This window comes from Aotus nancymaae, unplaced genomic scaffold (assembly GCF_030222135.1).
Source record: "Aotus nancymaae isolate 86718 unplaced genomic scaffold, 86718_ANA_hifiasm-v0.15.2.pri h1tg000033l, whole genome shotgun sequence".
Lineage (NCBI taxonomy): Eukaryota > Metazoa > Chordata > Mammalia > Primates > Aotidae > Aotus > Aotus nancymaae.
The window spans coordinates 44,312,790-44,333,401 of NW_026988447.1; the positions used below are offsets into that span (position 1 = coordinate 44,312,790).

Sequence of the window (20,612 nt, forward strand, 5' to 3'; positions counted from 1 at the left end):
CACACTGTCCCAAAAATGGCACCTTGCCATTTAAATTGAAGGAATTTGAGAAACAGCAGGTGCAGGAAGGACTTTGACTTTCCTCTGAAGCAGGTCATATGACCCACATGTGAGAAATGCCCTTCCTCAACCCAGAGGAAAGGAGCATCCTCACCTCCAAAATGGAGGGACACTAAGAGCAATCTGAACAAACAGGCCTTGGTTAGTTTTCCCCAGTTTACTACCCTGAACTCATACCCCTTTTTGTTTTCTCCTATTGCTCTACAACTTTCTACTCTTCATCAAACCTAGTATAAAAATACTAAGGTTTAACCATTTCTTTGGATCTTCATTTCCTAATGATGGCTCCATGTCACAAAAAACTCCTCATATTAAATAAACCTGTGTGCTTTTCTCTTATTAATCAGTCTTTTATTACATAAGACCCAGCATATAACCTAAAAAGGTAGTAGAAAAAGATATTTTTACTTCCCTACACATCAAAACCAAGAATTTCGCCTCTAAGTTTTGAATGCTAAAACTTCATTATTGGTGTAAAAATAATGGAGTTTTCCCATTCTTCAGACCATGGGAACTAGAAAGATTTCCCTCTAGTGGAGAGAGGAAGAAATTACATAAACAATGGGCTCTGACTTTCTAAAAAATTAGTCTGTAAGATCGAGGAATTTCAGTTCACAACCTTTTAATTTCTCATTTATAATTTTTCTTTTTTAAGATTAATGATGCTTTACTAACTCTGCTATAATATTTAAAATATAAAAATATATACAATTAAACTCCTATATCTTCATATGGCTTATAAACACAGCTTTAGTTATACCCAACCTTGAAAATTATGGAATTGCAGGAATTCACATTATACTCTGCACTTTACAAATTTGAACGTGTGGATTTATTCATGTCAATATTAAGGCTGGAGTTCCTGGTCCTGGCTATTTACAACCTGTTCTATTTTTATGTTGAGTTGGATATTACACATCATTTTCTTTCAAGATTCTGATAGGACAAAGATGTTTTTATCTGGTCAAACATGGATCAATTACAGGAGAAATCAGGGAGTGTGCAAACATTCAAATATTATACTACCAAAAAGAATGCCTGGTTGGTTTACTTACCAAAACTACTCAAAGCTGTAATTTTTCACAAATACGGTTACCTGTAACTAGAAAAAGCCCTTCTTTCTCAAAGTCTAAAAACATTGTTATATCTAAGCATCCTTTAATTTTACAAATGTTTTATTTTTTTAAGTTCTAAACCGCATATGCAAATAAAAAACACTCACAGGCATTCATCACTAAATCCCCACGAATTTCTGGTTTCCAGTCATCCCATGATGTCTCAAATCCATCAGCAAAACGGATACAAAAGTTTTTGAAATGCCCTTTGCTAACCAGAGATTCTGAAGAGCAAGCAGTGATGAGGGTACTTTCAATGGTTAATACCAAAGCAGATCCAGTGTCAAGGTCTCCAGTATGATTAGACTGCAAAATACATTAAAGAGGAAATAAGACAAAACGTGACAATTTTTAAAACTTAGAAATCTTCACAGGATTCACAGGAACAGAAATCTAGAAAGGGTCAAGCCTAGATATGTTCATTAAAGAGCACCTTGGAAAGATACCTTTTAAAAATTAAATTGCTCAAGTGAAATGTACTTGCCATTTGCATTTTTTCTTTACTTAATGTACAAACGGCTATCTACATTTCTATCTCAAGCCTCTCTTTTAGTTGTGGGGAGATGCTCTCACTATGTTACCCACCTGTGGTGTTTATGGCCTTCCCTGCTTATCATGCTACTAAAAAACTACTATATTTCAGTTCCTGAAACATAAACAGACCAATGCTGCCCATCCTCAACCCAAAGTTTTCTTCTATGCTGTCTTACCAAACAGAATCCTAAAAGATAAATTAATTCAACAACTGGTTACAAGTTATTAAGGAAAATTATAACAGTAAAATCTCTGTATTCTACTGTTAATAACTGTTGCTTCTTGGCCTGACAGGTGTTCATAGCCTTTTCTCTCTCTCATACACACATGTGCATGCAGTTACATATTCCCTGAGAACTGGTCCTAAATTGCAAGGAGAAAATTCCTGCTTAATGTACACAGTGCTTAAGTTTCATTACCATTAAATATTACAGTATAAAAGCATTTTGGAATTCCTTACTCTATTACAGGTAAGTTTATTAAAGAGTATTCCTAAATGTCCTTTTATTTCTATCTTATAAACAAGTCCATATCAATGACTTCCTTGCCAAAAAAGAAAACAATAAAATGATTCTGAAACTAAGCTTCTATTTATGAAGGTAAAAGCTAAGAGTTATCTGGTGGGTATCAATCTTCTCACTATTCTGAAGCATATCAGAGTGCTTCAGAGAAAAGTCCCATGAGATTCAGATTTAATAAGAGATAAATAATGGTTGAAGGAATTCAATCTTACTTCCCACCTAGTAAACAGTTATAAGCTGTTATCCTGAAAAATGTATTGTTATACTCTAGATACTTAGAAATGGCTATGTAGAAATGCCTGGCTCTTAATCCTGGAATATGACTTGACTTTTTTGTACCTGTGCAGTATTTGTGATAGGAAGGCAAATTCCCAGATCATTGACAGTGAGCTGGAGGAAAAGAGTCCCAAAGGCCTGGGCTGATGTTTGCTGGATACCAGGTAGCATATCTACTACTTCCTTTGTAGCCATGTGAATATCCTTATGTAAAGCCATTCGTTGTTCATTCCAGTTGTCATAGGCAGCCTTATAATTCAGCCAAAACAGCACAGCTTTTGGCAATTAAGGCAGGGCAGAAAGAAAATTAAAATTACCATTGTAAATCTCTATGTTAAGAAAAGCTCAAACGCTGCAAAATACTGTTGCTTAATAAAAATTACACACAGAAAACTGTAGCATTAGAATTAGGAAAGATCAAAGAGGACATACAGTCACTATTTTTATAATAGCAAAAGAAAAATAAAACAGAAAGCAGGCAACCACATAATGGCAGAAAAAAGAAGAAAATCTTGGTCTGTTCATTCACTCTAACTTATTTGTGAAATGCCTATTATATGCTAGGTACTGGGATGGAAGAACAAATGAAAACAGACATGGTACTTCACTTCATCTGTAGAGCTTACTGTTAGGAAAGGTACATAATGCTAGGAACATACCATTCAAAGGATTTGATTTACAGAGATAGGTCAAAGATGTTTGAGTTTGTTAAGCAGAAATACACCTTAAGGAAAACCTTCATTTCATGGCAGTGTATAGATGGAGGAGCCTCTAAAAAGGACATAAAGATAGAGAGGACAGAGAAGTAGGAGAAGAAGCAAATGTAGGTTGAGCATCCCTAATCTGAAATCCAAAATACTCCAAAATCCTAATTTTCTGAATGTTGATATGCCACAAGTGAAAAATTCCACATCTGAACTCATGTGAGACTGCAGCCAAAATCCTGTCAAAACTTTGTTTCATTCATAAAATTATTTTAAAATATTTTATAAAATTATCTTCAGGCTCTGCATATAAAGTATATGAAATGTAAATGAATTTCATGTTTAAACTTGGGTCCCAGCCTCAAGATATCTCATTATGTATCCAAAACTATACCAAAATCTGAAAAAATTCCGAAATCTGAAACACTTCCTGTCCCAATTATTTTGGAGAACCAATACTCAAACTGTATTGTGTCAAGGACACCAAGAGTACAAAATACTTTAAGGATTTGATGAAAGCTGATGAGAAGTCAGTAAAACGAGAACTGAAAAACATGTACATGGGATTCAGAAAAATAAAATGTTATCTGTAACACTGTCAAAAGGGCAATTTTCTAACAGGATTCTATTACTAGCCTATGTCCATCACTGATAGAGATCTTAAATGGCTCCTCATTACTTCTAAAATACAGTTCAAACATATTTGCCCAATCTACATTAATTATACCTTGTCTACCTGTTCAGCCACTTTCCCATTATTTTCTTTTATGAAACCTACCACTATATTTTCTTAGATTTATGTGTTCAAACACATTCATTCATATTCGCTCTCATTCGATGTTTATTTGGTTCTTATTATATGCCAGGAACTGTCCTAGGTCCTGGGATATATAAGTAAATAAGAGATACTTTCATTTCCTTATCTCCCTGGTGAACTCCTAATTCAAAGATGAATCTGAAGAATTAGTTTCTCCTCTGAGAAGTACAGGCAAAGGTAGAGACTTCCTCAGAACAAACAATATGTCTCTAACTCCACTGTACAGTCTACTTTGTTTTCTTTTCCACTTGACTGAAAGGTCCCTGAGGGCAGGGATCTTGTTCATTTTTGTATTACACTTCTAGACAGTATATGATAAATGTTTATAGAATATAAAAATAAACAGTGCCAAAACACAAATGGGTGCATTATCAAAAAAAATGAGCATTACAATTAAATAATCTGAATCAGACACTCTTATGTATCCATGCAGAAGGCAAAAAACTTTACAATGTAAAATAACTTTTAAAAACTGAAGGGAATAAGCAAGAATTTTTTTTTTTTTTTAAATGCACATTTGAGATTTAGGAAGCATTTAGCTGTCAAGCATTTACACCAGTAAACTACAAGATTTTTTATCTAGCATTAACAGAACATTCCTAAATCCCAGAGGATAGTAGTGATTGACTTTATCTTACCTCTATCAAAGGCCACAGGCTGTGCATAAACAATTGGTCTATTCAAAGTAATAAGCACAGCTTCCCTATCTGAAGAACCACTGATTTCTTCTCGGAGGGCATTTCTTAATCCAATTCTGGTTTTAAAATAGGCAACTTGATGAAAATCAGAACCAGCTTCCTCATAAACCTAAAACAAAATTAAATCTCAGTAAAATAAAATAATGGAAAAAGTTTCAATATAAAAACTAAACAATATTGGCCAGGCACGGTGGCTCACGCCTGTAATCCCAGCACTTTGGGAGGCAGAGGCCGGTGGATCATGAGGTCAAGAGATGGAGACAATCCTGGCCAACATGGTGAAACCCCGTCTCTACTAAAATACAAAAAATTAGCTGGGTGTGGTCATACACGCCTGTAGCCCCAGCTACTCAGGAGGCTGAAGCAGGAAAACTGCTTGAACCCGGGAGGCACAGGTTGCAGTGAGCCGAGATTGCACCACTGCACTCCAGCCTGGTGCCTGGCAACAGAGCGAGACTGTCTCAAAAAAAAAAGACCGGCCGGGCGCAGTGGCTCAAGCCTGTAATCCCAGCACTTTGGGAGGCCGAGGCGGGTGGATCACGAGGTCAAGAGATCGAGACCATCCTGGTCAACATGGTGAAACCCCGTCTCTACTAAAAATACAAAAAATTAGCTGGGCATGGTGGCACGTGCCTGTAATCCCAGTTACTCAGGAGGCTGAGGCAGGAGAATTGCCTGAACCCAGGAGGCGGAGGTTGCGATGAGCCGGATCGCGCCATTGCACTCCAGCCTGGGTAACAAGAGCGAAACTCTGTCTCAAAACAAACAAACAAACAAACAAACAAACAAACAAACAAACACACACCACTATTAATGGTATTATTCACCAAAGAAAATATAATACATTTTTCTCAATTTCAGCTGTTAATGATATATTCCTTATACTCAGTACCAAAGACATCTGAAATTAATATACAAAATAGCCATGCAAGAGGTAAATATGAAGTCATAAATAAACTTTATATAAAAGTTAGGATAAGGTTCATATTCTAAATGGCAATGTATTAAATACTTCAAAATAACTAGAACCTCTAAAAATGTTTCCATTTGAAAAAATTACTTTTTTACTAGAAATAACAAGAAATATTTGTTCATTTTTTTCCCTCATATCTTTAATGCAGCAATTCAGTTTTAAAATTGTGACTAGCATTCTTACCAAAGAGGAAAAAAAGATTAAAATCTACGTAATAATTTTTGGTAAAATAAAAACAAAAAATCTTCAATAAGCTGTCAAAGTTCATTTTTATAAAACAGAGAATCTAACTGCTGTTTTTTAACTTCATATATTTCACATTATTATAGGCAGAACTTGCTAATATTCTACAGGAAAGGTATACACTTAACATTTAAAGAATTCATTAATGTTAGTACAAGACTGAAATAAAAAATGTTTAGCAAAATAAAAAAATTACAAGCAAATGATTATGAAGATACTGGATTAAATTTCATGTGACTGCATCTGCACTAAACCATAACAATATGCTGTTACAATACTCAATGAAATGCCAAGGTAAAATTGTAAAGCCCTTCTTAAATGAATTTTCATTTAATTTATAATGAAAACTTTAGGAACTTAAACTAAATATTTTTGTAAATACTAACACATAAAGTAGTTAAAACTGATGTGCAAAATTTAAACGCCATAGTTCTAACATCAACATATTCTGTACTTACCTGATGTTTGACAATTTGTCCTAATGCCAGATTTAAATCCACTTGGCATTTGCCAAATAGTTTCAGATAGCTGCTACTTCCTGGTGAAGCTTTGGTTTGAAGTCGGTTAGAAAGTTCCAGTTCAATCAATCCAGTTTCAAATCTTACAGCTCTCATTGATGGAGTAGTGGCCGTTACTTGAATACCCTAGCAGAGTGTATGTTAGGAAAAAAAAAAGAATTTTAAATCAACAATGTATACCTACTCAAATGCAGTCTTTCAGTATCTGATAAATAAAATAGTTGTGTTTTAAACCATGAACAGGCATACATTGGAGACAATGTGGGTTTGGTTCCAGACCACTGCAATTAAGTGGGTCACATAAACTTTTTGATTTCCCAGTGCATATAAAAAGTTAAATTATACTGTAGTCCATTAAATGTGTAATACCATTATGTCCAAAAAAACATTGTATATACCTTAATTTAAAAAATACTTTATTGCTAAAAAATGCCAACAATCATCTGAGCTTTTAGTGGGTTGTAATCTTTCTGCTAGTGGAGGGTCTTGCCTTGATGTTGATGGCTGCTGACTGATCATGGTACTGGTTGTTGAAGGCTGGGGTGACTGTGGCAGTTTCAAATAAAACAACAATGAAGTTTGTGTCATTGACTGACTCTTACCTTTCATGAAACACTTCTCTGCAGCATGTGATGCTGCTGTTTGATAGCATTTTAGCCACAGCAGAACCTCTTCCAAAGTTAGAACAATCCTTTCCAAACCCTGCCACTGCTTCATCGACTAGGTTTATAGAACATTCTAAACCCTTTGTCATTTCAACAAGGTTTATAGCACCTTCATCACGAGTAGATTCTACCTGAAGATAAAATTTCTTTGCTCATCCATAAGTAGCAACTCTTCACCCATTCAAGTTTTATCATGAGACTGCAGCAATTCAGTCCCATCTTCGGGCTCCACATTTAATTCTAGTTCTCTTGCTATTTCTACCCTATCTGCATTTACTTCTCCACTTAAGTCTTGAGTCCCTCAAAGTCAGCCACGAGAACTGGACCAACTTCTTCTAAAATCCCAGTAATGTTGATATTTTGACCTCTCATTAATCAAAATAATCTCCCTTCCAGAAGGTTTTCAATTTACTTTGCCCAGATCCATCTGAGGAATCACTTATCTATGACAGCTGTAGCCTTACAAAATATATTTCCTAAATCATAAGACTTGAAAGTTGAAATTACCAATTCATGGGCTGCAGAAGAAATGTGTTAGGCATAAAAACATTAATTTCCTTGTAAATCTTCACCAGAGCTCTTAGGTGACCAGGTGCATTGTCAGTAAGCAGTAATATTTTAAAAGGAATCTTTTTTTCTGAGCAGTAGCCCCATAATAGGCTTAAAATATTCAGCAAACCATGATGTATACAGATGTGCTGTCCTCTAGACTTTGTCGTCCCACTGACAGAGCACAGACAGAAATTTAGCATAATTCTTAACGGCCCTAGAATTTTCAGAATGGTAAATGAGCGCTGGCTTCCACTTAAAGTCACCAGCTGCATTTTTCCCTAAAAAGAGACAGCCTGTCATTTGAAACCAGGCATTGACTTCCCTCTAGCTATGAAAGTCCTAGCTAGCATCTTCTTCCCATAGAAGGTCACATGGAAGAATGTGTCATTTAGTGTAACCACCTTCTTCAATTATTCTAGCTTGATCCTCAGTTTGCACTTTTATGTTATGAAGACAGGTTATTTCCCTAAATGTTATGAACCAATTTCTGCTAGCTTCCAAGTTTTCTTTTGCAGCTTTTTCACCTCTCCCAACCTTCATAGAATTGAAGAAAATTAGGGCCTTGCTCTGGATTAGGCTTTAGCTTACGGGAATGCTGTGGCTGGTCTATCCAGACTATTCATTCAAACTTTCTCCTTATCTGCAATAAAGTTGCTTGGCATTTCTACTACCATTCCTGTGTTCACTGGAGTAACACTTTTAATTTTGTTTAAGAACTTTACCTTTGCATTCACAACCTGGCTAACTGTTTGGCACAACAGACCTAGCTTTCGGTCTGTCTTGGCTGTTGACATACCTTCCAGCTTTTGATTGAAAGTGAGAGATGTGGGAGAGATCCAAGATGGCTGATGATTAGCAGCTCGGGCACGTACCTCCCAGTGAAAGCGCAAAGAACGAGAGGACGCCACACTTTCAGACGAATATTAGTTGCTCACGGACCAGGAGATTCCCAGTGGAGGAGCTCCACGGGTCGCCAGGGCAATTCTTGTGGCCGGCATGGCGGTTTTGCTGGTGCCTTGGCACGCCAGTTCTTGGTGCAGAGTCCGGAGATTCCCGGGCAGAAGAGCACCATCAATCTTAACACCGCTGTTTTGGCCGGCTCAGTGGATTGCTCAGATTTCGGCGCAGGGAATCAACAAGTTGGACGTCAGAGACCCAGTTAGAAAGTCGGTAATTATAAAGATGACAGACGGACAAATATATAATGAAGGGAAGAAACCAGCGTAAAAAGGTAGAGAATACTCAAAATCAGAATGCCTCTCCCTCTACAGGGGATTGCCAATTCCTCATCAGTAACGGAACAAGGCTTAATAGATTACACGTGTGTTCCAATAACAGAAGCAGGTTTCAAAACGTGGGTGATAAGAAACTTCTGTGAATTAAAAGAACTTGTTCTAACCCAATGCAAAGAAACTAAGAACCTTGAAAAAAGGTTTGACGAAATGTTAACGAGAATGGACAATTTAGAGAAGAATATAAGTGAATTGATGGAGCTGAAAAACACAACACGAGAACTTCCTGAAGCATGCACAAGTTTAAACAGTCGAATTGATCAAGCAGAAGGAAGGATATCAGAAGTCGAGGACCAGCTCAGTGAAATGAAACGAGAAGACAAGAATGCAGAAAAAAGGATGAAAAGGAATGAGCAAAGTCTCCAGGAAATATGGGACTATGTGAAAAGACCTAATTTACGTTTAATAGGTGTACCTGAATGTGATGAAGAGAATGAATCCAAGTTGGAAAATACTCTTCAGGATATCATTCAGGAAAATTTTCCCAACCTGGCAAGGCAGGGTAATATTCAACTCCAGGTAATACAGAGAACACCACAAAGATATTCTTCAAGAACACCAACCCCAAGGCACATAATTGCCAGATTTATTAGGGTTGAAATGAAGGAGAAAATACTAAGGGCAGCCAGAGAGAAAGGTCAGGTTACCCATAAAGGGAAACCTATCAGACTTACAGCAGATCTCTCAGCAGAAACCCTACAAGCCAGAAAAGAGTGGGGACCAATATTTAACATCCTTAAAGAAAAGAACTTTCAACCCAGAATTTCCTATCCAGTCAAACTAAGCTTTATGAGCGAAGGAAAAATTAAATCTTTTGCGAACAAACAAGTACTTAGAGAGTTCACCACCACCAGGCCTGCTTTACAAGAGCTTCTGAAAGAAGCACTATACATATAAAGGAACAACCAATATCAGCCTTTCCAAAAATATATCAAAAAGCAAAGAACTTTAACACAATAAAAAATTTACATCAACTAATGGGCAAAACAGCCAGCTAGCATCAAACGCCGGTATTAAGCTTATATATATTTTAATTGGATAAAAAGCCAAAACCCATCGGTATGCTGCATCCGGGCCCATCTTACATGCAACAATACACAAAGACTCAGAGAGAAGGAGGAAGATTTACCAATCAATCAGAGAGTAAAAATAAACTAATAAACAAAAAGCAGGAGATGCAATTCTCGCCTCTGATAAAGTAAACTTTAAAGCAACAAAGATCAAAAGAGGCGAGGAATGACATTACATAATGGCAAAAGGATCAATGCAACAAGAAGAGCTAACGATTCTATAGATCAACGAGATAGAAAATTAACAAGGATATTCAGAACTTGAACTCAGACCCGGAACAAGTAAACTTAATAAACATTTATAGAACTCTCCACTTCAAATACACAAAACATACATTACCACCTCACACCTATTCCAAAGGTGACTATATAATTGGAAGTAAATCACTCCTCAGTAATCGCATAGCATTTCATAGGTTTAAATTAAATGTTGGTTGGCTGTTTGTTATCTTCTTGCCTTATTCCTTCCTGACTATATCATTAAGTATAATTATCAGTATAAAAGAGGTTTTCAATACCCATTACTAAATTGCATTCTAGCCTGGGCAAGAAAGCAATACTCCCATTCTCTTTCCCTCTTTCTTTTCCTTCTCCCTCCTCCCCATTCTCTCTCTCTCTTTCTCTTCCTTTTTCCTCCTTCCTATTCTCTCTTTCTCTTAAAAAAAAAAAAAAAAAAAAAAAAGAAAGTGAGAGATGTGCAACAACATTTAACAATTTAGTTTGCTGTCCTATATTGGTGCAGTTCCTGGTGCCCCAAAACAATTACCGTAGCAAAATCAAAGATTTTTGATCACAGATCATTATAACAGAAATATAGTAATAAAAAGTGAAATATTATAAGAATTACTAAAATATGACACAGAGAAAGTGAGTATATGCTATCGGAAAAATGGCACCTTTAATTTGTAAAAAACACTCAATACATGTGCAACACAATAAAGTGAAGTGCAATAAAACCAGGTATGCTGTATAGGATATGTCTAATGAACTGACAGAAGTGGCAACATTGATTTTTCATGTTAGTAGCAATTTTTTAGCCATTATGTTTGATTTTGATATTTTGTATTTAAAATTTAGTGTTCAATGGATTGAATACATTAATTATAATTAAATAACTAGGTAGTAAGAATGATTTACTATTTTTATGAACCCTGGTATCTTAACTGTTAGAAATATTAAATTTTCTATTAAAATAATATAGTCTTTGTTTTGTTTTTTAAGACAGGTCTCACTTTGTCACCCAGGCTGGAGTGCAGAGGCACAACCACAGCTCACTGTAGCCTTGAACTTCCAGACTTAAGCAATCCTTCCACTTTAGCCTCTGAAGTAGCTGAGACTACAGGGATGTACCACCTACCTAGCTAATTTTTTTTTTTTAATTTTTTGTAGATACAAGGTCTTGCTATGTTGCCAGGGCTGGTCTCGAACTTCTAGGCTCAAGCAATCCTCCTACCTCAGCCTTCTAGAAGTAATATAATTGGAAAAGTGCATAAAATATTTCGTGCCGAGTAAATAATAACAGCATTAATTGAAGAAAAACAAAATGTTCATCAGAAGGGAGTAGTTGAATAAATTGTCACAAGTGTACAACATATACAGATGTTCAGGAAGATAAAACTCATCTAAATATTCTAATATGGAAAGGTATTCAATGATTTTTTAAATGCATAAATATATGCATATGTAAAGATACTAACAGGAAAAAAGTTCTAAAGCATACTCAAATAATTATTGTTAAAGCTTTTACTCTGAGTGGATGGAGTTATACATCATTTTTATTTTCTGTTTGGTAATTTATGTAACAAAAATTTTCTATAACAAGCATGTATTAACTGATTAGAAAAATTTTTATAGAAGTATCATTATTATTTATGTTACCTTGAACTGCAAGTTTAGGGAATAGAGAAGAATTTTAGGCTTATCTCCATCTGCTGTTCCATCATGTTCATTCCAGAGAGGAATAGGTTGCTCTCCACCTAAAGGAAAGAAGGGTTTGGGACAATTTTTTTTAAAAAGAAAAAAATAACTATTTTATGCATTTAAAAAAATCCTCACAAAATAGGTATTTTATTTTTACCGACCACTGACACAGAGATCTTTAGCTATGTTACATTTCACTGAGGCAGATATATGAACGATAGGGATAATTCCACATATGTAGATATTTATTAACATTTTATATTGAATTAAAACACTGTATATATTATTGAACCAAAACACATGTTTATATATCTCAGAAAACACATTTGAAGGCAAAAAGTAAACTGGACCAATTTCTTCAACCAATAATGTGACTTCTGTTGCAGGGGCCCTGGTCATGAAGATCCTATTAACAGAACATTTCTTTTTTTTTTTTTTTTTGCCTGGGCAATGTGGCATAAAGAAAATAATGTTCTAATATCTCAATATCTTACTTCTATTTCCACTTCTCTTTCCATTGATTTGAAAACATTCTGCATGCCTATCTTTCAAATATTCTATCTGACAATGATTAATCTTTTTGTACATATGTTCATCATCCCAGGAAGTCTGTATAGGTAGGATGGAATTTTTTTTTTCCCTATTAGGGACCACAGATATTATCAAAAGAACTAAGAACCAAATAGATAAAAAGCAGATTTACTTTGTTTTGAAAGAGAAATTAATCTTTTTTGGGCATTGGAAATTTAGAGGTCAAAATCTATTCAGTTAGTACTATGATAAAAATATATTTTAGTTTTCTACTAGAACAGAAAATAGGAAGAAAATAGAAAGGGGGCAGCAGTCAACAGAAGGTACATCCAAGATAAGAACGAGAAAAGATGGACAAGGACATAACTTGGCCCCCTCAAAAAGAATTTTATACTTAAAGATGAATGAATACACCAGAAAGAAAGAAAGAATGATATGAATGAAGAGATGGGAAGTAAAGTATTAAGGATTTGTGGATTGGTTATACCACAACATACTAATTAACGTATTTTTGGGCCAGGCATGGTGGCTCACACCTGTAATCCTAGCACTTTGAGAGGCCAAGGTGGGTGGATGACATGAGGTCAGGAGTTCGAGACCAGCCTGGCCAACATGGAGAAAACCCATCTCTACTAAAAACAAAAAATTTGCTGGGTGTGGTGGGCGCCTGTAATCCCAGCTACTCGGGAGGCTGAGACAGGAGAACTTCTTGAACTCAGGTGGCAGAGGTTGCAGTGAGCTAAGATGGCACCAAAACACTCCAGCCTGGATGACAGAGAGAGACTGAACTCAAAAACAAAACAAAACAAAAAACCACATATTTGTATTTTGAAAGAATAGACTGTATGTGTCTTTGTACACTGTCTGTATGCTTGCATCTTTCCTCTCTGAGCTATCCTTCTCTAAAATATATAGCACACAGATTACATTTTCTTTTCTTCAACTTATAATTAAGTATTTCTCTCAGCCTCCTAACTCAAATCTACAATCATCCCTTACCTAAGCCTCATCACTGATAACCCTACCTACAGCCATATACATATATGTATGTATTTGTGTGTATATATTACCCCCTCCACCCAACTATCAACTACCCCTTCCCACCCCTGTTGTCTCGATCTTCCATCTACCACCCGGCAAAGCTTCCACTGTCTTACATTTTGCTTTTCATTTCCCTGATTTTATAACTTCATTTACATATGACTTTTTGTTGCCATATCATTTGGAAATCTCACATTCATTCATTCCTTTGATCCAGTAGTAGATGGTGTTTAGTTTACTTTTCAGTGCTATTCCCAAAACATTAAACTACTATTTTCTCTGCTTTTAATCGTTTGACTTCTAAACCACAGCCCTCTTACACATCCCTGTTCCTTAAGCTCACTTTTCTTAAATGACTTTATCCACTCACTTATGTTCTGTTCTTATTCATTTTTTACTCTTAACTAAGTAGATATGTGTAAATTCTAATATGTAATATTTAAGTGCTTACTGAGTGCCAAGTGCTCTTTTAAGTCCTTTATCACATTTTGTTTATTCATACTCTTTCTGATACACCCTCATCAGCATTTGGTCCTTCCTTCCTATATGATGTTTGCCAAGAAATACACATCTTCGTTATATTAATTTATCTACATAGCTATTTCCCTAATTAGAGAATTCTTAAAGGGAAGGGCCATATATATGCAGATCCCAGCAAGCAGTACCTTAGCAAACCCTCATTGTTTTCCTGAACGCAAATATAAAGCACTTGTGTTGCTTGGTGATCCAACTCTTCATCTTCTGTCATTTCTCCAACACACTCCTCAAAACAATTACTGCAAGTCTTTATAGTTTTCCTTATACTCCTACAATTCTTATCTCATTCTCAGCAAATAAATGTGTCTTTCGGTCCCAGTTTCTTGCTATTTTGTTTCATCAAACTGTCCCTCTTTTGAAATGCAATCAATCATCAAGAAGTAGAACTTATTCAAGCATCAGTTCAAATCATTCCTATGCCTCAGTAAGTCTACCCATGAAGTGTTCTCTCTCTCTTATATTTGTACTGCTTAACTTCTTCATTCATCAAAAATTCATGTAAATGTTTCTATTATTATATGTTCAAATACCTAATGTTCCTAACAGAAGTAAAATTCTGTCAGTGTGATAATTTTTACTCATATATCTTTGTAAGCTGCTCATCACTTACTTGGGGGTCATATGTTTTTAAAGTTCTGATAAACAACTATGGAATGGATTATAGAATCTTCTTTTATGTTTTCTAAGATACAGTGACAATTTCTACTCTAAAATACAGAATGAGTTATGTTCTAGAGAGAAAAATATTACATAAAACAATGTCTACATTTTGAGGAATTGTTAGAATACTGCCACTAAAAATTGTTTATGACTATGTATATCTTGATGCTTTCTAACAGGATGGGTGAAGTTAAGCTAGGAAAGTTCTTAGTTTCTCTTGGCTCTATAGGCAAGACCATGGTTCAGGTTATTTATTTATTTATTTGAGACGAAGTCTCACTCTGTCTGTTGTCCAGGCTGGAGTGCAGTGGCACAATCTTGGCTCACTGCACTTCCGCCTCCCACATTCAAGCGATTCTCCTGCCTCAGCCTCCTGAGTAGCTGGGATTACAGGCGCGCCACCATGCCTGGCTAATTTTTTGTATTTTCAGTAGAGATGGGGCTTCACCATGTTGGTCAGGCTGGTCTTGAACTCCTGACCTCGTGATCTGCCCACCTCAGCCTCCCAAAGTGCTGGGATTACAGGCATGAGCCACCATGCCCAGCCGGTTCAGGTTACCTAGGAGTCATCATGAGATACAACAAACAATAGGTAATGAAATAAGAACTACATGGTTCTGATTTTGAAAGCTGGCTGTCTTAACTATTTGTTCAACTAAATAATAAATAGTACTTTCTCTAATAAGAATCAAAAAATGAAGAAAATATGAATCTACTATTATGATCTATCTATCTATCTATCTATCTATCATCTATCTACTATCCTTGAGCAGTGTTTTGTAGTTTTCCTTGAAACAGTCCTTCACTTCCATTGTTAGCGGTATTCCTAGGTATTTTATTCTTTTTGAAGCACTTATGAATGGGAGTTCATTCATGATTTGGCTCTCTTCTTGCCTGCTGTTGGTATATAGGAATGCTAGCAATTTTTGCACATTGCACAATTCTGCTGAAGCTGCTTATCAGCTTAAGAAGCTTTTGAGCTGAGATGATGGGGTTTTCTACATATAGAATCATGTCATCTGCAAACAAAGATAATTTGACTTCATCTCTTCCTATTTGTATATACTTTATTTCTTTCTCTTGCCAGACTGCCCAGGCCAGAACTGCTAATACTATGTTGAATAGAAGTGGTGAGAGAGCAGGCATCCTTGTCTTCTGCCGTTTTTCAAGGGGAATGCTTCCAGCTTTTGCCCATTCAGTGATATTGGCTGTGGGTTTGTCATATATATCTCTTACTATTTTGAGGTATGTACCTTTAATACCTAGTTTGTTGAGAGTTTTTAACATGAAGGGATGTTGAGTTTTACCAAAGGCCTTTTCTGCATCTATTGAGATAATGGTGTGTTTTTTGTCTTTAGTTCTGTTTATGTGATGAATCATAATTATTGATTTGAACCAACCTTGCATCCCGGGGATGAAGCCTACTTGATTGTGGTGGATAAGCTTTTTGATGTGCTTCTCTGGATTCAGTTTGCCAGCATTTTGTCAAGGACTTCTGCATCAATGTTCATCAGGGATTTTGGCCTGAAGTTTTCTTTTCTTGTATCTCTGTCAGGTTTAGGTATCAGGATGATACCGGCCTCATAAAGTGAGTTACAGAGGAGTCTCTCCTTTTCATTTTTTTGAATAGTTGCAACAGAAATGGTACAAGCTCTTCTTTGTACCTCTGTCCAGATATGAAATTGTAGGTTGGAAATGTTTTTCTTTAAGGATGTTGAATATTGACCCCCAGTGTTTTCTGACTTGTAGGGTTTCCACTGAGAGGTCTGCTATTAGGCTGATATGTTTCTCATTGTAAGTGACCTGGCCTTTCTCTCTGGCTGCCCTTAACTTTTTTCTTTCATTTCGACCTTGGAGAATCTGATGATTATGTATCTTTGGATTGACCTTCTCATGGAGTGTCTTACTGGGTTTTCTGCAGTTCCTGAATTTGAATGTTGGCCTATCTTGCCCAGTTGGGGAATTTCTCCTGGATAATATCCCAAAGTATGTTTTTCAACTTGGTTTCATTTTCCCTGTCTCTTTCAGGTACCCGAACCAGTCATAGGTTTGGTCTTTTTACATAAAAGGTTTTGTTTGTTCCTTTTCATTCTTTTGTCTCTATTCTTGTCTGCCCGTCTTATTTCAGAAAGATAGTCTTCAAGCTCTGAGATTCATTCCTCCACTTGGGTCTGTTGTGCTGATGATATTTGTGACTGCATTGTGAAATTCTCCTGTTGTGTCTTTCAACTCCATCAGGTCAGTTATGTTCTTCTCTAAACTGGCTATTGTGCTTATCCACTCCTGTATGTTTTGATGATTCTTAGCTTCTTTCCATTGGGTTAGAACATGCGCCTTTAGCTTGGTTAAGTTTTTTGTTACCCACCTTCTGAAGCCTACTTCTGTCAGTTCAGTCATCTCAGCCCCAGCCCAGTCCTGTGCCCTTGCTGGAGAGGTGTTGCGGTCATCTAGAAGAGAACAGGCACTCTGGCTTTTTGAGTTTTCAGCATTTTTGGATTTTTTTTTCTCATCTTTGTGGGCTTATCTACCTTCAGTTGTTAAGGCTGCTGACCTCTGAAAGGGGGTTTTGTGGGGCTTTTTGGTTGATGTTGTTGTTGTTTTCTGTTTTTAACAGTGGGGCCACTCTTCTGTAGGGCTGCTACAGTTAGCTGGGGGTCCACTCCAGACTCTAATGTTCTCAGTTCCTTCTGTACCTGGAGGTATCAGTGAAGGCTATGAAACAGCAAAGATGGCAGCCTGCTCCTTCCTCTGAGGCCTTTGCCCCACAGCGGCACTGAGCTAATGCTGGACTGAACACTCCTACAAGAGGTGTCTGGAGACCTCTGTTGGGAGGTCCATCCAGTCGGGCAGAACAGGGTCAAGGATCTGCTTAAATAAGCAGTCTGGCTACCTCTTGGCAAAGCAGGAGTGCTTCCCTGGGAGAAACTCCCCTCATCTAGACCACTGGGACTCTGCAGAGCCAGCAGGCTGACAAGGCTAAATCAGCTGAACTGCAGAGATGGCAGCTGCCTTGCCCCCCAGGGGCTCTGTCCCAGGGAGAGATCAGAGTTCTTTTTGGCTGTATAACCCTGGCTGGAGTTGCAGAAATTCCTGCAGGGAGGCCCTGCCCAGTGAGGAGGGATGGACCAGAGTCCCACTTAAAGAACCAATCTGACCACGATCTGGCATAGCAGCTGTGTTGTGGGGAACTCCTCCCAGTCAGGACTGCCCAGAATCCCTGGAGCAGGCAGGCCAGAACTGCTGACTCAAACTGGAGAGATGGTGGCTCTCCCTCCCCCTGGGAACTTAGTCTGTCTCAGGCAGTCTCCAGCCTTCTGCTGCTGGCCAGCTGGAATTCCAAGTCAGTGGTTCTTAACTTGTGAGTTGCCTTGGGAATGGGGCCTGTAAAACGACACTGCTTGGCTCCCTGGATTCAGCCTCCTTCCTAGGGGAATTAGTGGATGCATTTCCTGCCTTGCTGGAATTCCCAGGGCTGAAGTATGCAAAACTCCTGGGTCTCTGTGTGGCAAGCAGCTGCTTCACTGAGACTTGCACAACTCTGTGCTTCCAACCAAAGGCCCTGGTGGTGTGGACTCATGAGGGAAATCACCCGATCCTTGGACCGCAAAGATTTGTGGGAAAAGTCTGGTTTCCCGGGAGGGGTCACACAATCACTCACAGCCACCCTTGCCTGGGGGTGGGGGCTCCCTGGCTCTTTGCTGCTCCTGGGTAGGCCATCGCCCTATCCTGCTTTTCCTCGCCCTCCATGGGTGGAGTGGTCCACCTAATCTGTACCAATGCAAGTCATTCCCAGTGCAAGAAACTGAATACGTCAGTTGAAAGTGCAGAATTAACTCACCATTTTCATTCTTCCATTCTTCTGTGTGAGAGTCATGGACCACAGCTGCTTCTAATCAGCCATCTTGGTCCACCCTCCTACTTTTGTGTCAATCAAGTTTAATTTCATATTACAGCATAAATATGTACGTTTAAGTGCATCATATCCAGTATACTTGATTTAGCTATTAACTTGCTTAAGCTATTTTGAAATTATAGCTAGCCTGATATTGTTTTGAAAAGTATTAGCATGACTTAACAAAAACTATGTTTAAGAAGCATTATTCAAGAGTTTATTTCCTAAGGGAGACTATACTAAGTAAAAAACATCAGGCATTTTCTTTGGATTAGCCTTTGGGGTATTAAGTTTCTTTAAGCTTCTTTCCTACCCTTAAGTTAGGTACCACAATTTTCCTGTGTTTGAGTACCTCTCCTGATTCCCATGATTTACTGAAGTACATTCTCAGAGGTACCAAGAGATCTTCCATTAGTTCTTTCAGATAACTTGGATGTCTCTCATTTGGACCTGTAGATTTATATTCAAGTTGGTTGGACAGGCTTATTGTTTCTCTAGTTATTCTCATAAAATGGCAAATATCTCATCAATTTCCATTTTCTTAATATTCTTGCTTTTTTGTTATCCTTTTCATTTGGTTAAAAGCAGATTGTTTTTCAATTTTCACTTACCTAAGTTGAGTAAAATCTTCATGTTATATTACCTAACAGTATACTTCCTTAACACACTATTTTCTTCTGATAGTCTAAATGTAAGTCTTTTACTTTTTCATATTCTCTTAAATCATTTTGCTAAACAAATAAATGTTTTAACATATCTGAAATAATCTTAGATTTTTACATTGTTTAGCATACTTTCGCTTTCTATATTGTAATATTAATACTCTAAACGTCTAGAGTTTTGTGAAGATTCACATCTGTCTAATTTTTCTTATAGTCAAATTGTTTTACAAAAAGAAAATAATGGCTTAGTGTCTATTCATCTGATAATCGATCTCTGAAGATAAAACTGTTGATGAATGAGCATACCTTAAAGGACTATTTGTGTTTGTCTATCACTACCTTGAATACCTTTTATCTAGTTTCAGAAAGAAAAGTTTAAAATTTCAAAGCAAAAGTTCAACCACTCACAAAACATAATGCACAATAATTTTAGTTTATGGAACCATCAGACACTATTATGTTAGTCGCCTTAATTCCACAGTTTTTTTTATGTCTTTATCAATTAAATATATATTTTGCCCAATTCTAAGAAGGTAACTTCCTTATATGCTTCTAAGATGGTCGTACATACTCAGAAATAGGTCTCTTCTGTTTACTTGATCAGTCAGTGCTTACTTACATCTTTCTGAAACCCAAGCATTCCTAAAAGTCCTTCATGGACAAATAAGGTAATCAATTTTTCCAAAAAAGTATTTTCCTAACAAACTTGATGACTGTTATGAACATTAGTCTTCCTACATAATAGAAAATGTCCTAACACTAAATGTAACATGATGGAAAATCATGAAGAAGAATACAAGAAAAAATAAGGAAAATAACTAAAGATTATGGGAGAGGGAGGAAGCAATACAGAGATCAGAGTACTGAGAAATTACAGCTACAAGGGTTCAAAGTATTCCCTCTCAATATTCTGTTACGTTCTTTGGTCTTGATAGAATAACAGAATACCTATGCTCCACCAGGCTCTGTGGCCAGGTAAATCCTATGTGATTTACACTTTAGCTATTTTCTCAAGGTTCATGGCTGTCACTAAAGTCAGAAAGAAATGGTTCAAGGAGCAGATCTAGCCACTCCTTTGGCACTATCATCTGATGTTGGCACTATCATCTGATTATCTAAGAGTGAAAAGCAAGTCTTCATGGTTACAAACATTAATTTTCAATCCTCTTTCTCCATCTTATTCTTCATAGACCTTGAGATATACTTCTATATCTCCTGACTATAATCTAAAGGTTAAGAAAAGCCTTTCTCTTTAATCAAAACTACCTTAAGAGAAGCTTACCAACTGACAGTCTGATACCAGGAACTCTACAACACTTGTTTTTTACCAT

General features: G+C 36.9%; 1 protein-coding gene across 8 annotated transcripts in view; it reads right to left on the reverse strand.

Annotated features, from left to right (window-relative positions):
* Positions 1-20,612, reverse strand: part of BLTP1 (bridge-like lipid transfer protein family member 1) — a 222,180-nt gene that overhangs the window by 46,567 nt on the left and 155,001 nt on the right. For all 8 annotated transcript variants that reach the window (XM_012473015.3, XM_012473016.3, XM_012473017.3 and 5 more), the window contains 5 exons: positions 11,917-12,014; positions 6,400-6,585; positions 4,666-4,834; positions 2,570-2,781; positions 1,283-1,481 (listed from right to left, as the gene is read on the reverse strand). In XM_012473015.3, coding sequence (XP_012328438.2) covers positions 1,283-1,481; positions 2,570-2,781; positions 4,666-4,834; positions 6,400-6,585; positions 11,917-12,014 — 864 coding nt within the window. The remainder of the gene's footprint in view (positions 1-1,282; positions 1,482-2,569; positions 2,782-4,665; positions 4,835-6,399; positions 6,586-11,916; positions 12,015-20,612) is intronic.